Genomic DNA, 19,701 nt, shown 5'->3' with positions numbered 1-19,701 from the left:
ACAAAGTCCCATAAGCCCTTTCTCAGGTATGAGTTTTTTGCTTGAAAGTGAATTAGCAGGCTCTTCTGATATGTATTATTCATAACAATGCTGTTTGATAGCAAACTCTCAATACTGGACCGTTTTGTGGGATTGCGCAGGGTTGAATTGAATTGAATTTATTGTCACATGTGAAAAGCTTTGTCATGCAAGCAATACAGGCAAATCACATAGTTACGTACCATAGATATGTAAATAATAATAGGTTAACAGTGGCAAAAACAAAAAATGGGTACAGGCAAATGTTTGAGAGTCCATTCAGTATTCTAACATTAGGGTAGAAACGGTTTCGAACCAGGCTGGTGCGTGTGTTCAGGCTTCTGTACCTGCTCCCCGATGGTAGAGGTTGTAGAAAACATTGCCAGGGTGGGAGGGATCTTTGAGAATGCTGGCGGCCTTTCCTTGACAGTGGGTCTGGTACATGGATTCTGTAGATGGGAGGTTGGCCTTTATGATTGTCCGGGCCGAGTTCACCACTCTCTGTAACCGTCTCCGATCTTGAATGGTACAGTTGCCATACTAGGTAGTGATACATCCAGACAGAATGCTCTTAATGGCGCACCTATAAAAGTTGGCATAGGTATTCGCCGTCATGCCAAATTTCCTCAGTTGCCTGAGGAAGAAGAGATGTTGTTGGGCCTTTGTAACCAGTGCGTCCACATGAAAGCTTGTGGATCACCACTCCCAGTAGCTTGACACTCTCCACTTGTTCCATTTCTGTGCTGTTAATGTGTAGGGGAGCATGAGTAACATCCTGCCGAAAGTCAATACTCAGTTCCTTGGTTTTGCTGGCATTGAGAGCTTGGTTGTTCTCAGTGCACCTTTTTCCAGATCTTCCATCTGCCTTCTGTCATCTGTTTTGTTGCCATCTGAGATTCGACCGACTATGGTGGTGTCATCAGCGAACTTGTAAATGGCATTAGTCTGGTATTTGGCAAGATCATGGGTATACAGTGAGTACAGTCAGGGGCTTCAGTGTTGAGCGTTAATGAGGATGAAATATTGTCCCCAATCTTCACTGATTGTGGCCTGTGGGTCAGGAAACTGCGGATCCAATTGCAGAGAGTGGGGCTTAGTCCGAGATCATTAAGTTTAGTAATCAATCTCGAGGAGATAACAGTATTGAAGATTGATCTGTGGTCAATAAGTAGGATCCTTACATAGCTGTTCTTAGTGTCAAAATGTTCTAGGGAGGAGTGAAGGGCAAGTGATATGCTATCTGATGTGGATCTGTTCAACAGGCAAATTGGAGTGGGTCAAGAGTAGTGGGGAGGCTGGAGTCGATTAATGCTATGACCACCGAAGTTAGGGCCACTGGGCGGTAGCCATTGAGACAAGCTGCATGAGCCTTCTTAGGCACAGGGATGATGTTGGCTGTCGTGAAACAGGCAGGGACAGTGGCCTGCTGCAGGGAAAGGTTGAAGATGTCTGAGAAGACTCTGACGGTTGGTCTGCGCATGCTCTGAGTGCACGGCTGGTATCGCTTTCCATGGATTCATATGAAGGACAACTGATCTGACCGCTGATGCAGTGACTGTTGGGATAGGTTCGTCAGGACTTGTAGGAATGGGTGATACCTCTCTGCTGAAATTCTGCTCAAAGCGGGCACAGAAGGCATTGAGATGATGTGGGAAGGATATGTCATCATCTGTTATCTTGCACTGTCCCTTTTAGAACCTGTGATGTCATTCAGTCCTTGCCGTAGTCGCCGGGTGTCTGTTAGGGTCTCTAGTTTGGATCGGTATTGGACCTTGGCTGTCTTAATGGCTCTGTGAAGGTCATACTTGGATTCCTCAAGGTTCAGACTCAATGATGGAGTATGGGAAAATCAACAGCTATGATTGCTCCAACCTTCAGTGTGGAGAGAAGACTGAGGGATGATTTGATAATGATCTTTTAAGATTATGGAAGGCTTTGATAAGGTGTACATAAGGAGAATGTTGCCAAGTGCAGACAAGGTCAGAATTGAGTCACCAGTAAATCCATGCCCGAGAGATTTCTTTACTGAGAGAATGTGGACCTCACTACTCAGTGGAATAGTTGAGGCAAATAACGTAGATACGTTCAGAAAATGTGAGATCAGTACATGTTCATTTAACCCCCATCCTGACAAATAAAGGTGAATGGAAGGAGGTTTATGAGGAACATATACATCAGCATGTACTTGTTGGTACAGGTGACATGCTTCTACGTTGTAAATACTGTGTAAGCATCGAGGTTATTGGGTATAGTACCAAATAGTTAACTGAGTTTTGTTCCAAATGGAACTGGTGGTGCTTTGGGTCGTGGCAAAGGTGCCAAAAGGGGTCCAATGCTGACGATTGTACTGGCATCGGAAGAGGGTGAATTTCACCTCATCCTGTAATAAACATTGAAATGATATTGTGACCACACAGATGAGGTACTGATGGGTGACCAGTGCTGATAGATCTGATATTCTTCAATGAGTTAGTGTTTTCAGAAGAGCAGTGAGGAAAATGTTTGGAGTTGGGGAAAATAGTGCGAAGTAAACAATTGATTGGATTCTGAAATGTCTTCAGCTCATGGTGTGAATGAGGGCATTGTTCTCACTCTCAGAATAGAGGACCTCAAACCTTTCTGGGTGAAGATTTCACTTTCAAAGAATTATATTCATAGTTGAAAATCGCATAACACCAGGTTATAGTCCAACAGGTTTATTTGGGAGCACTTCTCCTTCAGGTGGATAACTTGTTGGACTATAACCTGGTGTCGTGTGATTTTAACTTTGTACACCCCAGTCCAACTCCGGCTCCTCCAAATCTGTTATAATCATGGACACTTCTATATCCACATTACTTCTTAAACAATTCTTCCAAAGAATTTGGGCTTTGCTGGTAGGCCAGCATTTATTGCCCATCCAAAATAGCCCTATATAATACTGCTGCAAAGTTCTGGGTGTAAATAGTATTTCTTCATAACGCTTTAGAGTATGCAGATATTTGCTGCCATGTACCAGTGAGGTGTGTGTGCCTGCTTTTTACTGCTGAGTTTATCTTGGGCAGGAGTTCAGATACGGTAGTGTGTAAAGGGAGGTGGACCATGGAGTAATAGTCTACGGAGAGAGTATTTAGAGGGAAGGGGAAGAATCTGGAGTTTGGGTGCTGGGTGGAGGAATCAGAGTTCATAATAAGTGGCATGGTCGTACCTTTTGACATGGAGGCCTAGAATCTTTAAAACTCAGCGTTGGGGACGCTTCATTGCTAACTCTTGGAAAGTGTCAACAGAGTGTAAGTTTGAGAATCCCCAGCCTGCAATATAGAACTGGATTTTTTTTGACCCAGCTAGTCAATGCCATGTTCATAATTTACCCAGGCCTCCTGCCATTCCACTTCATTAACTCCATTAGCATAATCACCCAGTTCTTTCTTCATTTCCTTATCTATCTTCCCATACAAAACATTGATGCTATTCACCTTAACTAATCCTTGAGGTAGCAAGTTTTGTGGTCTAACCGAGATATATAAAATGCTAAAAGTGATTGACAAATTAGATATAAGATGTTTCCTCTTGTGGGCCAATCTGAAAATGAGAGTTCATAATTTTAGGAAAAGGTGTAATAGAATTAAAGGTGAAGAGAAATTATGCCTCTCAAAGGGTCATGAATGTGTGGAATTCAACATCGAGTGTGCGGTAGGTGCCACGGCATTGAGTAAATTTAATGAGTACAAATGTTTAATCAGAAACAGGTTGAAGAGTCATGGGGAACAGGCAGGAAAGTGGAGTTGAAGCCAAGGTGAGATCAGCTGTAATTGTAGTGAATGAAAGAGCAGAATTGAGAGGCTGAATTGCCTTTTCCTGCTTCTAATTCTTATGTTCTTAAGTACTGACTGGGAAAATTTAGTTTCTCCTAAATTCCCCACTGGATTTTTTTTAGTATTTTCCCTACATTTATGCCCTCTCGTTTTGGACTTCCCTCACAAGTGGGATCATGTCTATATTTACCCTACTGAATCCTTTCATAATTTTAAAGACTTCTTTACAGTCATCCTGCAGTCTTCTCTTTTCTGGAGGACGGCGCCCAGCATGTTCAGCATTCCTAAGTTTCTGTGAAATTGTGTTGCAAAGCCATTCACTGTTTTCTCTTTTCTGTGCGAATGCAGAATTGTCACCGATGGAACCTGTGAAAAAGAAAAAGAAGTCTGAGGGTCATCAGGCTGACACCGCCATGGGTCTCCTCAAGGCCATCACTTCACCCATATCAACAGCTCCAAAACCTTCCAAGAAACCTGAGAAATCGCTTGCTGCTTTTAGCTCACCATCCTATCCTCCTTTATACCCTGAGATCAGGAAGGAGCATAAGAAGAAGACTAGTAGTGCAGAGCATGAGGAAACCCCTGAAGAAGGGGACTTACATAAGGCAAAAAAAATGAAGCCAATTTTTGTAAATACAGACACTGTGACGGTGCGTGAGGCAGAAGGTTTAAAAATGAAGCTCCTCCTCTCACCTAAGGACAAATCAGGCACAGATGATGAAGCATTCAACTTTGCCACATCATCAAGCCTTAAGAAATCATCAAAGAAGATGAGCAGGGAGCAGGATCATGCCACATTCCACTCTGCCCTCGAGGCCCAAGGCCTGTCAAAAACGGTGGTTCGCAAAAAGCACAGATCAGAATCTCGAACCAGTGAGAGCTTTGATTCTGAGACACGTTTTTACAGTGAGGTCCGTGCTGGCAACCTCTCAGAGTGTGACCTCTCAGGCCTTGAGGCGCTGGAGACGGCATCATCCTCTGGTGGTGAGCTAGAGGCGGGAGAACTGGTCATCGATGACTCCTTCCGCGAAATGAAAAAGAAGAAGAAAAAAGACAAGAAGAGCAAAAAAAAGAAGGACAAGGAGAAACACCGAGAGAAGAAACACTCCAAATCAAAGAAGATGCATACCCATTCCCCTGTGAAGATCTTAGCAACGACCAAGTGCTGCTACCCAACGCAGTCGACTGTTAGCACACCTTATGCAATTAATGTGCCCCCACCTTCCATATTCCACATAGAAGGGCAGAGTGAGAAAAAGAAGAAAAAGGAGGAAAAAGATAAAGAAAAAGTTGAGAAACCAGAAAAGGTGAGGTTGTTCTGAACCAATGCTTGGAATTTCTCTTGATGTTGAATATTAAATTAGAGGACTTAAGTTGACGGTCGCAATTTGGTCTGTTTGGTTGTTCTTATAGCAGCAATTTCTTATCCCAGTATTATGGACCTGACCAAATCCCCTCAAAATATTCAGAAGTGTGTCTTGACCCTAATTTTTTCTTACTTTAAAGATAAATTTAAGGTGTTGCATTCCTGATGCAATTCAATTGGTTAAACTACCAGATTTAAAGCAAAGCACACTTTATTCATCCGCTATAGTTAAAACAAAAGAAAGTAGGAATTGAAATAGTTGTAACTCTACTGGAAAACCTCACAGAATAATAGATGCTATAACTAATACAAAGTAACTGGTCCACTATAGTAACATCCCTTAAACACACCTTTGGCAAAAGGCAAATTTAGAAAACACATTGTCTCACGTACAACTCCAATAGTGGGAAGAGAACTCCCAGCTTTTGACCAAAACTAAAAAAAAGGGAAAAAATAGATTCCACTTCAAGATCTCAACAGCAACTGCTGAAAGCTAAAAACTAATAACTTTGATTCTGTGGGAGCTTGACCACACCCATTCAGGCTGCTTCTATTGTAGTGGCTCTGGTACACTGTCCAGTACCTCTGCCTCAAAAGCTCTCTTCAAAAAAAAACCAAAATAACTCTTAAAGCCGGATATTGTCACATCAGTGATTGTCATATTAAAAGTGATTGCATGTAAGGAAAGGAAGATTGGCATTTAGAAGTGCCTTTCACAAACTTAGGATGTCCAAGACTATGCCAATCACAATTAAATATTTTTGAAGTTTAGCCGCTGTTGTAATATAGAAAATAGCAGTCATCTCTATGGTGTACAATGCTGTATACTATTTAATGTATTCAGATAAAATGCAGTCCACCACAGAAAAACTGATGAGGGATCTTGTTTGCAATCTTTGAATCGTTCAAATGGATCTTTTATTCTGCCTGTGATAAATTGTTCATCTATGTAAGTACAGCAAGCAGTGTCACATTCCCATAGGTCTGTAGACCAAGAAACCTTGCTCCAGCAACTACATGTGAGCTTGAGCAATAAATGTTACCAGTTTAATTGCATTGCTGATCCACTAAAACATTCAGAGCAGAAAGCTCTTCGAGTGAAGATTATGACGTGACTGTTTTTGTTTGTAGCTTTTCTTGTAATTTTGGTGAATGTAAATGCATCATGGTTTTTGTCTATCAGGCATGGGAGAAACCCAAAATAACTTGAACTTAAATCTTCAAAGTTTGAGGTACAGTTGTAGCTAATATAAACAAATATAAGCTTTCCCTCCGCAGATGCTCCCAGACATGCTGGGTTTTTCCATCTGGGTTGTGAACAGTCTACCATAGCAAGGCAAAATAGGGTTTCTTAAGTTTCAGAAGGTGGTTGCCTTGCTATGCCAATAGTAGAGGAAAGTAGTTAGAAAGCAAAGTAGAAAAAGTCAAGTTAGGGATGTTCAGAGTAAATAATCCTCTCTAGCAAGTTTGAAGCATTGGTTTTCTGTGAGGAGAATGAGTCTGGATAAAATTATAATGGTATCAAAAATATAAAATGGGATAAGGATGATGCACTTGGCAATGTTATCAGTTATTGCATAGTTTTTTAAAAAATTGTCTGAGTGATTCTGGTTTTCTTCTTATCATTTTCTTTGTAGTAAGGGTTTAGGAAATGTGATTTTTAAATGTTGGGATTTGAAATAAATTGTATTCACATTTTAAGAACACCTTTCCTCTAAGGCTGCTTGTCTGACATCCATCCTTGGGTGAGTCTTTTAAAAATGTATTTGTCGGTGTAGTGATCTCAGTCTCCTGAAGAAATAAAAAATAAAGAGCTACATAAATGCAATTTTGTCCTTCTCAAATGAGGACCAGAATCATCACCTTCACCTTTTGATGCAAACTCCATTCCTCCAACAACTCCACACTCCAAACCCCAATTCTTCCCAGCCTCTGACTCGGGCTGAATTGGACTATTCTCAACCTTGATAAACTTAAGACCATCTCAGAACAATCAACCCTCCCTTCCTCAGTCTGCTTGTTGCTGCATCCATACCATGCCATGCCCATGTCTTACTGGCTTGATTATTTTAATGCTTCATTTGCCATTCTCCAATCTTATATTCTTCATGAACTTCAGCTTACCAAATCAAAACTGATTGTACCCTCTCTCACACAGTCATATTTTATTATACAAAGAGCCATAAAAATTAAAATATGCAGACTGTGTTCACATCATCCATCCACGGCCTCGGTCATTCCTGTCTTTTCTACCTTTCACCAGGACTACAATCTTCCCCCACTCTTTACTGGAAAGGAGGGAAGTTTGCAGTGGTGATCATGCAGGGAAGCTGTGGCTGCAAAATTGTTGATGTGCTGGGGATAGAGTAGTAGCAATGGAAATGGGGAAGATGTAGGCATTTAGGGTGATGAGAAGGTTTCCCAAGTATTTAATTAGGAAAACCCTTTCTATATAAAGTAACAGCTGACTATTGCTGAAGAAAAAGACATGTGACTGAAGCACTCATTTGGACAATCGTAAGAATGTCAAATTTCTAGGAATCACAACAATTATGCTCCAGGAAGAAAGGATGCTGATTAGTTGGCAAGTCGACCAGTACTGACTAAGGCAGATGCCCCTGGAGAAAGCAATGGAGAATTTTTGGCTCACCAAGGTCCTGAGTAACTCAAAAAAAACTTGAAAAAGTTTATTCTTTTACAAGGAACATGTTTCTGCGTATGAATGAACATCACTTCGAGCAAATGTAATGTGTAGATTAGATTAGATTCCCTACAGTGTAGAAACAGGCCTTTGGCCCTACAAGTTCACACCGACCTTCTGAAAAGCAACCCACCAAGACCCATTCGCCTACATTTACCCCTTCACCTAACACTACGAGCAATTTCCCATGGCCAATTCACCTAACCTACACATTTTTGGACTGTGGGAGGAAACTGGAGCACCTGGAGGAAACCCACACAGACACTGGGAGAATGTGCAAACTCCACACAGACAGTTGCCTGAGGCAGGAATTGAACCCGGTTCTCTGGCACTGAAGTAGCAGTGCTAACCACTGTGCTACTGTGCCACTGAACAAAGAGATCTTGGAGTGCAGGTTCATAGCTCCTTGAAAGTGGAGTCACAGGTAGATAGGATAGTGAAGAACGCGTTTGGTATGCTTTCCTTTATTGGGCAGAGTATTGAGTACAGGAGTTGGGAGGTCATGTTGCGGCTGTACAGGACATTGGTTAGGCCACTGTTGAAGTATTGCGTGCAATTCTGGTCGTCTCCTTATCGGAAAAATGTTGTGAAACTTGGAAGGGTTCAGAAAAGATTTACAAGGATGTTGCCAGGGTTGGAGGATTTAAGCTATAGGGAGAAGTTGAATAGGCTGGGGCTGTTTTCCCTGGAGCGTCGGAGGCTGAGGGGTGACCTTATAGAGGTTTACAAAATTATGAGGGGCATGGATAGGATAAATAGACAAGGTCTTTTCCTTGGGGTTAGGAAGTTCAGAACTAGTGGGCATAGGTTTAGGGTGAGGGGGAAAGATATAAAAGAGACCTAAGTGGCAACTTTTTCACGCAGAGGGTGGTACGTGAATAGAATGAGCTGCCAGAGGAAGTGGTGGAGGCTATACAATTGCAACATTTCAAAGGCATCTGGATGGGTATATGAATAGGAAGAGTTTGGAGGGAGATGGGCCGGGTGCTGGCAGATGAGACTAGATTGGGTTGGGATATCTGGTCGGCATGGATGAGTTGGACCGAAGGGTCTGTTTCCATGCTGTACATCTCTATGACTCTAAATGAGCCATCTTATGAATGTTACTGATTTGCCAACCAATCAGCACTGTTGTCACTTCTAGGATGAGTTGTTCTTTTGGTTTGAATTTGACATTCTTGCACTTATCCTGCTAAATAAAGAGGAACGGTTTCAGTAACACCTCTCTTTTGAGCACTAATGTTGACTACTAAAGCTGCAATAACATCGGCTTCTTCATTCCTACTGGTTGACTTCAAATATCACCAATCTTCTCTGATGTTTGCTGACTTCTCTTTCATTCCCTGTTAGCTAGTTATCCTAATGGCTAATTATTTTATACCGGTTAAAACCGCTGGTGGTTTTATTATGAACACCTATGTTAGGTTAGTGTGTAAGGTTCAGCACCTTGGTTTTATTTTTTTGATTGGTACTGTTTTGGTTAAGCAATTCCTTATATGTAGAATGTCTAAAATAGGAAAGCTTTGCAGAAACATTGTCAAATAAAATTTTACACCACATCATGAGATTTTTGGCTCTGGTGACCAAAAGCCTGGTCACAAAGGTGGACTTTAAGGGGCCAAGTGAAGAGAGACTCAGGAGAGAATTTTGGGGTGTTGAGTTTAGGGAACTGGACATGGCATTTTGTGTACCAACGCTGGAATGAGTTATAGGTGCTTGAGTCAGCAATTGCCATGCTAATATCCTTCATGAAGTTGGCTGCAGGAGCCTGGATATTTCTTTCGATGTCAGCAGCTCCCTTGTGCTGCAAAGTCCTAAGCTGTTATTACTAACCCATCTTTGTGATTCATAATGGCATGTGTGCCCCAGCAGGATGCAGGACTTACTCAGTAGTTCTGGTAGCATTTCAGACCTGCTGAGTATTTCCAGCATTTTCTATGTTTCAGATGTTGTAAGTTTGCAGTATCTTATTATTGTATCTGGATGCAGTCTGTTCCATCAGTGGGAGCCCAAAGGTACTAACTGTACTGATTTTATTTGATCATTACTTTTACTCTTCCACATAATGTGAGCTGCAGCCCAGGATGCAATTGCAAATTTACCTTTGAAACAAAAAGCAGCTATCAGCAAAAACATGCCAACAAATAACTTCTTCATAATGATCCTAAAATATGTTGTTGCAGCTTTGTGAATGGAACTTTACTCCATATCCAACAACTGACCTGAGAATATTTGATGCTGCAGTGGGACGTCCAACAAAGAGAAGTATAGGAGGTTGAGGTTTATAGAGGTTTGTAAAATCATGAGAGGCTTGGATAAGGTGAATAGTAAATGTCCCAGGGTAGGGGAATCCAAAATTATAGGGCATAGGTTAAGTTGAGAGGACAAAGATTTAAAAGGGACCTGAGGGGCATCTTTCCTGCATTCCTACGAAATGAGTGACCAGAGGAAGTGGTAGAGGCAGGTTCAGTTACAATATTTAAAAGGCATTTGGACAGGTACATCAATATGGACGTTCTCAAGGGATGTGGGCTAAAAGCAGGCACTTGGGACTAGTTTAGTTTGGGAAACCTGGTCGGCATGGATGAGTTTCCATGCTGAATAATTCTATGACTGTCTGTATCATTGTATAACGGCATCATCCTCCAACAGGTTTGTCACAGAAGATCATTGGAAAGAATTGATAAGAAAAACAAACACAATTAAACTGTCTACATGTTGAAATTTATCATTGCAAAGCAGCAGTTTGTATAGCTTGATGCTGGCACAGGTACTAAAGTGATTGGGAGTCACTTTTGCAATTATATTTTTGTATTTCTTACAGAAAAAGAAGAATATGTCTGCTTACCAGCTGTTTTGCAAGGAGTACAGGATTAATATTGTTGCTGAACATCCAGGAATAGGTGAAAGTCTCTTTCTGCATATACATGTTGCCAGCCTGTTTGTTTGCTTAGGACGAGGGACTCTCATGGTATTTGTGCCGGATGTTGGAAACTGGAGAAATTGGGACAGGCACTTGTCTCTAATGCCCTTAACTAGTTAAGAGATCATTGAGGAATATTTCTCTTTTCTCCAGAAGAGATGACTGACAGCTGCTCAAATTGCTGAGATCACCAATTTATCTTTCAATATATAAAATAATAGAATGTTCCAGCACAAAGGAGACCATTACCCCATTGTGCTTGTGCCCTTTCTCCAAAGCTTTGTTTTTAAAAACAAAAAGTCTCCTTAAAATACTTATCCAGTTCCTGTTGACGATGCCTTCATCACTCTTTAAGACCAGATTATTATAAGCAATTTCATCCAATGTTTTCCTCTGTCACTCTGGTTGTTCTGCCAGTTATATTAGCCCCGTTGTCTCTTTCAAAACCTTAACGATACATCAACCATGTTTGCTGTGAATGAGAATTTTCTTTGAGAACCATGAAGTGTGTCTCCTCAATTGGCCATGTGTACCCCATTTTTAAAAAAATGATGGTAAATGGGGCTGGGATGTTGTTTTAAAAAAAGTGGGTGACACAGTGGTTAGTACTGCTGCCTCACAGCGCCAGAGATCCGGGTTCAATTCCCGACTCAGGCGACTGACTGTGTGGAGTTTGCACATTCTCCCCGCGTCTGCGCAAGTTTCCTCCGGGTGCTCGGGTTTTCTCCCACAGTCCAAAAATGTGCAGGTTAGGTGAATTGCCCATGCTAAATTGCCCGTAGTGTTAGGTGAAGGGGTAAATGTCGGGGAATGGGTCTGGGTGGGCACTTCGGCGGGTCGGTGTGGACTTGTTGGGCTGAAGGGCCTGTTTCCACACTAAGTAATCTAATCTAATCTCTGGTGTCCCCGGTTGGCAAATCTCAGCCAGTTGTTTCAATTAATCCACTTATAGTTACTATACAAAATGGGATTTGGTAGTGAATGCAATAAGAAAGGCCCATGCTTGACATCATCTTAGACGAATACACACAGGGTCAAAAGCTCCAGATGTGAATGAATTGTGGTGCTTTGGGGGCAGAGTGGGGAATGTGTGAATCACATTCAACCAGTGGAGAGGTTTGCGTATATGCACAATGATGTTAAGAATCAGCAAGACCAGCAGCATGTCTTTTGCATTGCCTCCAGGACATATGGTACAAATTTCCGTTTGTTACAGAAAGGGACAACAGAAAATCATGTTACTGCAGGTTCCATTCAGTAAGAGGAGATATCCTGCCTGTATTAGATTAGATTACTTACTTACCGAAGCACAACCCACCCATACCCCTACATTTATCCCATTATCTAACACTACGGGCAATTTAGCATGGCCAATTCACCTGGCCCGCACATCTTTGGACTGTGGGAGGAAACCAGAGCACCCGGAGGAAACCCACGCAGACACGGGGAGAATGTGCAAACTCCACACAGTCAGTTGCCTGAGGAGGGAATTGAACCCGGGTCTCTGGCGCTGTGAGGCAACAGTGCTAACCACTGTGCCAATGTGCCGCCCAAAAAGGGATCCCCCATATCATCTTATTGTAAAGTTTGCAAACAATTTATACATGAATCAAATTTCTCCAGAATTTTGGAGAGTTGCTTGCTGCCCATGGGGAATGAAATAAAAAATTCTTAGCATGGGGAACAGATTCTTATTGCAAATGTGAGCTTGCCTTGTGCCTTCCAACTTGCACTTCAGCATTTTAGTTAACATTGGATCTGAACTCAAGAAGCATTTGCCTTGGATTTGATGTCAGAATTGAGGTTTCAAAAAAGTAGGGAAAGACTATTCAGGAGTGGAAGGCTTTAATTTAAGATCAACAACCAACGGGAAGGTTTGGATCATTTTGTTTTGCCTAGGAAATTGCTGGTACCAATTTTTTAAAAAACCTTTTAGAAGAGCACAGAGGAAAGGCAGAGATTAGGATTACGTGACTGGCTTTTCTTTTGTGATGTATGTGATGCATTGAATGACCACCTGTGCTGCTTTATGTTATAATTACATGATTATTTTGTGCTCTGTTTAGGCTATCTTCAAATTGAATATGTTTAAGGTGTGGAGGATATAAATGGAGAGCTGCTGGAGGGTGGTCAGCCTCCATTGATTTTGGAAGGTCATTTGTAAAAATCCAGACAAAATTACCATCCCAACATGATAATGCACTGACGAGGCACATTATAAATGAAGTGCAGCCAGCATCACATTCCTGCTTTGTGTCTCATTAATACAGACTACTTGCTTAATGCTGCACTTTATACTGAAACTGTTGTTTAATTCTAAATTAAATTGGATGGAATACTGATCCAGCAAACATAGACCAGAATTTGAGCAATAAAATTATAATTTGAGAATAAAGAAAGCTGAGATCATAAAGGAAAACTCTGATTGCAGAGATGTTGGCATTGTTCCTTATTGATTTAGACTTTCCATCCCAATTTGAGAATTGGTATACTACGGTGAACTTAATCATCAGTCACACGCTTCAATAAATCAGCAAGGCAGTGTCTGCTCAGTAATGTTATTATGATTAAAATGTAAATTGGAATCATTGCTGATCGTTATCTTTATCACAGATTTTGGTGAGCTTAGCAAAAAGTTAGCTGAAGTCTGGAAACAACTGCCTGACAAGGAGAAACAGGTAAGCACTGCCCACTCGTATGTTGTTTGTCAGACCAGCCTTTAGGAACACCCCTATTATAAACTAAGCACGTCTGTTACTTTGCATACAGCTTGAGTAATGTTCACACAGATTTAATCAAACCAAATTGTCCAGTGCTAGTTTTATTCCAAAATGGACACCCATCTATATATAAATGTGAAGCTAAAAGAAGTTAATGTTTTATGGTATTGTTATTAAAAGAAGGAACTTGCATTTGTGTAGTTTTTTTTGACATCCACTAAAATCCAAAGAATTTTGCAACCAACCATTTATTTTTGGTGTATATTTGATCATTGTTTAAACTGTATGTGATATCAGCTAAAGGATGGCAACATCTGACACACAGCAAAAACAAACAAATGACATCTGATAAATATAGCAGACATACCAAAACACAGTTTTCTTACGTGATGTGACAAAATTAACTGATGCCATGGCCCAGTGAATTTGCAGTGTGAAGCTGATGTGTTGTCAAACAAGGGTATGCCTCATTAACATTTTGAGGGAAGAATATTGGTCAGTATATCGGGAGGACTCCAGTTTCCTTCAAATTCTGTTAATAGACTTTTGGCATTGTATCACAAAAATGCAATGCTATTTTTAATGCCTTCTTACATGGGTCAGATTACGTTCTTAAATCCTAGAGTACCTTGATCTCGCAACCTTTTGGCCAGTGATGCTGTTTCTCAACATATTGAGAATACTTTAACTCACTGAAAGTCTGTAAATTTACGCTAAAAATTAAGCATATGGATTTCCCACTTCTCTCCATTGAGGAAGCACTCACCCTTAGAGCCCAGACATTAATTTCAATCATGAGTCTGCATCTAACTTCGTGTGATATTCCAACTGTCACTGCAAAGCTTCAGGACAGGTAGTTCTTCCATAATCAATGGTTGTGTTCTTGTACAATTCTACGTTATAGAAACATTGTGCTTTACAAACAGCAATTAGTGTTGGCGATGTAATCACGTTACAGCCAACACACATTTTAAAAGTACATGCTTTAGAAACAGCATGCCCAGTTCGTCAGTGACATTACAGTGAAACTGCATTGACGAAATGCGCATTATAGTAGAACGACCTGTACTGAATTACGCTTGCCAAGGCATGATCAGTTGATTTGGATCTAAGTTAGACTAACTATTTGATGCTACATGCAATGATACCTTTGATGTTTCTGAAAATGTTTATGAAAACCTGTCAATGATCTGAATTTTTCCATGCTGAAAATGTGTTGCTGGAAAAGCGCAGCAGGTCAGGCAGCATCCAAGGAACAGGAAATTCAACGTTTCGGGCCTAAGCCCTTCATCAGGAATGCCCGAAACGTCAAATTTCCTGTTCCTTGGATGCTGCCTGACCTGCTGTGCTTTTCCAGCAACACATTTTCAGCTCTGATCTCCAGCATCTGCAGACCTCACTTTCTCCCTGAATTTTTCCATGTCAGTGTTGATGCGTCATCCAAGCATCCTTTCACTCTTCATCTCGCTCTATGTTCCTTTCTCCCTTTAAATTTTCTTCACTCCTTGTTCCACATTTTAGCCACTTTCTGGAATTATAACAGTATTATATTCCTGAATACTGGTTTTGTTCTCCCTGACAAACAGAAACATTTATCCCATCAAATCCTTTAAAATCGTATTCTGCCAATGCTCTGACTGCTGCAAGAGAAGTTAGACAGCACGATTTTCTGTAGTCAATCATTATTGTGGGGTCAGATCAGGTAGCAAGAAATAGGAGCGGGAGGAGACCATTCAGCCTTTTCATAGTATCATGGTTTATCTATATCCATCCCTATTCAAGAGGCTTCAGTAGAAAAGGTGGACACAATCAAAAGGTCTAAGTTGTTAACAAGGAGACATAGAAAACCATGCTTGATGTAGATAGATTCTTGTGAGGCAAATCTTTGTACAGCATGGAAACAGACCCTTCGGTCCAACCCATCCATGCCGACCAGATATCCCAACCCAACGAATCAAGATTTATTGGGAATATGGAATGCCAATCAGTCATGAGCTTATTGAATGGCTGAGCAGGCTCAAGGGGCTGATAGTCGTCTTCTGTCATCAAAGGTGAAGCATTTTGTGCCCAGTTTCTCAGGACTAGACTGCCCAAAGCCCCAGGCGAAAGTAAGGACTGCAGATGCTGGAGATCAGAGTCCAGATTAGAGTGGTGCTGGAAAAGCACAGCAGGTCAGGCAGCATCCGAGGAGCAGGAAAATCGACATTTTGGGCAGGAGCCCTTCATCAGGGAAAAAAGCCTGGCTGCCCTCTGCAAAGCACAAGTGACGGAATAGGCTCACTTAGCTGGAGAGGCAGCTCCAGTAGCACTCAACAAGTTTGACACCATCCAGGACAAAGCAATCAGCTTGGCGCCCCTTCCAACATCTTAAACATTCACTGTCTCCACCATTGCTTCCCTCCACCCCCAGTGAACTGCAGTGGTTCAAGAAAATGGCTCACCATGTTCTTCTCAAAGGCATTTATAGGTGGGCAATAAATGCTGGCCAAGCCATCGATGCTGACATATCATGACTCAATAAAACAAAACATTGTACGTTTATGGATTTTGAAAAGGCAATTCTGCTGAATAGAGTTGTTAGCAAAGACAATGGAGTTAAATGCACTGCAGCAGCAAAATAAATAAGAGACAAAGAAGAAAATAATGATAGTGGTTGTTTTGAAGTAGTGTGGAAATGTGAAGTGGTCTTTCTAAGGCTCTGCAGGGTCTGTATGTGGTGCACTGCTCTTTTCAATGTGTATTAATCACCTGGACTTGGGAGTATAAGGCATAATTTAAACGTTTGCACATAGTAAGCAGGGAGGAGGATGGCAGCAGATTGGTGAAATAGGCAGATAAAATGTAATACTGAAATGTGAACTGATGTATTTAGTTTTGAAAAAAATGAGAGTCAGTATAAAGTAAATGGTGCAGTTGTAAAGTTTATGCAGGAAACGAGAGATTAGGGTTGTGCACGAACAGGTTTTTTGAGGCTGACTTGATAAATTAGACTGTTAATACCCCACCCACAAGGAACATATTACCTTTATAAATAGTTACAAGAAATGAAATTATTCTGAACCCTATGTCTAGTTATGACTGCCACTCTTTAAGAATAATCTTAAATCCTTGGTCAGAGCACAGGGACAAAAAAATCAACAAATTGTTACAGTGATGCGAACATTTGGTCACTTGAAGTCTGGAGAAACATAGAAAATAGGTGCATGAGTAGGCTATTCGGCCCTTCTAATCTGCACCACCATCCAATATGATCATGGCTGATAATACAGCCTCAGTATCCCATTCCTGCTTTTCCCCCATACTCCTTGATCCCTTTAGCCACAAGGGCCACGTCCAGCTCCCCCCTTGAATATATCTAATGAACTGGCCTCAAAAGCTGCTTGTGTGAGAGAACTCTGAGTGAAGACGTTCTTCCTCATCTCTGTCCTAAATGGCTTACTCTTTATTCTTATTAGAATCAAAAAACACACAGCTGGTCAATGTCGATTTCACTAGTTTCCTCATCTCCTCTCCCTTCACTTATACCAGATCCAAGTCGGCACTGTCCTCTTGAACTATCCTACCTGTCCATCTTCCTTCCCAAATATCCGCTCCACCCTCCATTCCCACCTATCTCCACCAACTCCAACTACATCCACCTGTCGCATTCCTAGCTACGTTCCCCCAGCCCATCTCCATCCCATTTATCTATCTCTATCTCCTTTCCTTTCCCACGCCACCCCCCCACCCCCCGTCACTATGAAGGCCAGTATGCCATCAGCATGTAATGCTATGCTGTAAAAGTTACATAGTAAATAAGGTGAAGTTGTTTTTTTCTGTTGGGGGGAATGTGGGATTTTAATGGAATGGCAGCTCTTGTTTGACAGGCCATATTGTCTATTCATGTTCTTGTTTCTTACGTTGATATGTTTCAGTTCCAACTGAGTAATGTAAGCACTGCTGTTTCACTTAAGTACAATTTGTTACCTGTTTTAGTTTGAAATTGGAGCTAAAAGCTTGTTCAGAACTTAACTAATGCAGATGTGTGGGCTGTACATCACTGTGATTAGCAAACATCATGTTCATTTGGTAGTTAGTAAGAGGAAGGCTGTGCACAACTGAGCCACATTTGCAAAATCCAAAATAAACATCTATATTTGGTGTGATTCCAATTGGGCAGCACTTGTTGAACAATCCGAGTATTTATTCCTGTATGGTATGTGGACAACCAGAGCAAGACCAGCTTTTGTTGCTCATCCCACGTTGCCCTTAAACTGATTGGCGCTCAGAGCTATTTCAGAGGGTAATTAAGAGTCAACCATAATGCTGTGGGTCTGGAGACTATGGATCTCTGGTCCAGTAATGTTACCACAATGTCATCACATCAACATCAGGAAAGGTGGGACTTGAACCCCGGACCACCTGGCCCCACCTGTAGAGACAGAATCACTGCAGATACTTTCTAATCAGAGATGTTATTTCTCACCACTGGAGCGGGTGGGACTTGAACCTGGAATGTCTGGCTCAGAGGTAGGGATACCATCTCTATGCTACAAAGGCTTCATTAATTAATGCTAATAGCTACACCAACAGCCAGTTGAAAATAATTAGCCAAGCTTGTAATGTGGATTATTTATAATTGATGTATGTTCAAAAGTAGGAACCTGTCCTCTGCAAGCAACAGGGCGTATATTCAGGCTTTACACCTTTTGGTTTTAAATTATCTATGAGCTTGGGAAGCCTATACCCCTCATTGCGTTCTTCATAGCACTGTCTCAGCCGAACTTGCCAACCCATCAGCACCCTTCCTCTTGTGGTATAAGTTATTGTGACAGTTTGAAATTCTTGCATTTGTTCTGATGAATGCAACCTCACAACTTTGGCACTAAAGACAGGAAGTGCTGGAGCAACTCCATAGGTGGAGGGAGAAAAACTGAGTTATGTTTTGAATACAATATAACTCTTGGAAGGAAAAACAAATGTTGACAACATGTCTTTCTTTTCAACAACATTTAAGTGTTCCATGTTTGCAACAAGTTTGTTGACTGGAGTTTTTTTTGTGTTCTTTGCTTTGCTCAAGAGATGACATGACTGTGAGCATGGGGAGACAAAACATGATTTTCCAACAGTTATGGTCTGTGACTTGACAAACCGCCTAGTCTTTTCCTGCACATTAAGTTTTGTTTGTTCATAATTCTGATTGAGTTCCGTCTTTTCTGAAATCATGGCTGGGTACGCGATGAAATAGTGTTTGTGCAAACAACTTGTTGGATTTTGGAAGTTTGTGAACACAGTTACATAATATTGGCAGTCGAAGATTTGTAAGATTTTGTTTGTTTATTGAGCTAATTTGATAAGCAGCAGTTTAGATGTAAACCATTACTTTAGTTAATTAACTAATGTATGACCTGTGACAGATGAGAATACTAGGTTTAGATTAGATTAGATTCTCTACAGTGTGGAAACAGGCCCTTCATAGGTTTAATAAACAACCTCACAGTAAAAGATTACCTCAGAAGTCATGTTCATCATAGGAAAGAATTTAATATTCAGATTGAGTGTGAGAAACTTGGATCAGAAACAATTGTCTTAATTTAAATAAAGGAATTACAATGAAATGAGGATAAAGTTAACTAAAGTGGACTGGATAAACAAACCAAAGCTAACCAAGCAAGTTGAGAGCATTAAGTTAAAAAATGTCAGTGATGGCTCCAAAAACTGGATAAGTTCAGAATCCCGAAAGGATTTTGGAAAAGGTGAAGAACAAACTAGTGAACGATATAAAAAGTGCCAGTAAAAATTTCTTTAAATATTTAAAAAGAAAGAAAGGGGTCAAAGTGAACATAGGCCTCTAAGAAAATTAATCTCAGGAGACTGTTATGCAAACAAGGAAATGGCATAGGAGTTAAACAAATATTTTGTGTCAGTCTGTACAGTGGAAGATACTTTAAACGTCCTATTAATATTCCAGAATACAGGAATGGAATTCTGTACCATCACTAGAAAAGTAGTACTGGAAAAACTAATGGGGCAAAACGCAGAAAGCCAGACAAGTCCCCTGGCCCTGATGGTGTGCATCCTAGCATCCTAAAAGAAGTAGTTATAGAGATAGTAGATACATTTGTTTGTAATTTTCTAAACAATTCTTGGATTCTGGAGAAATATCAGAAAACTGCCAATGTGACAGCTGTATTCAAAAA

The 19,701-nt window shown here is 41.0% G+C and overlaps 1 protein-coding gene across 3 annotated transcripts in view; it reads left to right on the top strand.

Moving 5' to 3' along the window:
- Nucleotides 1–19,701, top strand: part of hmgxb4a (HMG box domain containing 4a) — a 47,815-nt gene that overhangs the window by 14,343 nt on the left and 13,771 nt on the right. For all 3 annotated transcript variants that reach the window (XM_060849313.1, XM_060849314.1, XM_060849311.1), the window contains 3 exons: nucleotides 4,161–5,119; nucleotides 10,704–10,782; nucleotides 13,416–13,480. In XM_060849313.1, coding sequence (XP_060705296.1) covers nucleotides 4,161–5,119; nucleotides 10,704–10,782; nucleotides 13,416–13,480 — 1,103 coding nt within the window. The remainder of the gene's footprint in view (nucleotides 1–4,160; nucleotides 5,120–10,703; nucleotides 10,783–13,415; nucleotides 13,481–19,701) is intronic.

This window comes from Hemiscyllium ocellatum, chromosome 33 (genome assembly GCF_020745735.1).
Source record: "Hemiscyllium ocellatum isolate sHemOce1 chromosome 33, sHemOce1.pat.X.cur, whole genome shotgun sequence".
In the NCBI taxonomy this organism is placed as follows: Eukaryota; Metazoa; Chordata; class Chondrichthyes; order Orectolobiformes; family Hemiscylliidae; genus Hemiscyllium; species Hemiscyllium ocellatum.
Note: the sequence above shows the minus strand (reverse complement) of the source record. Positions and strands in the feature narration are given on the sequence as shown.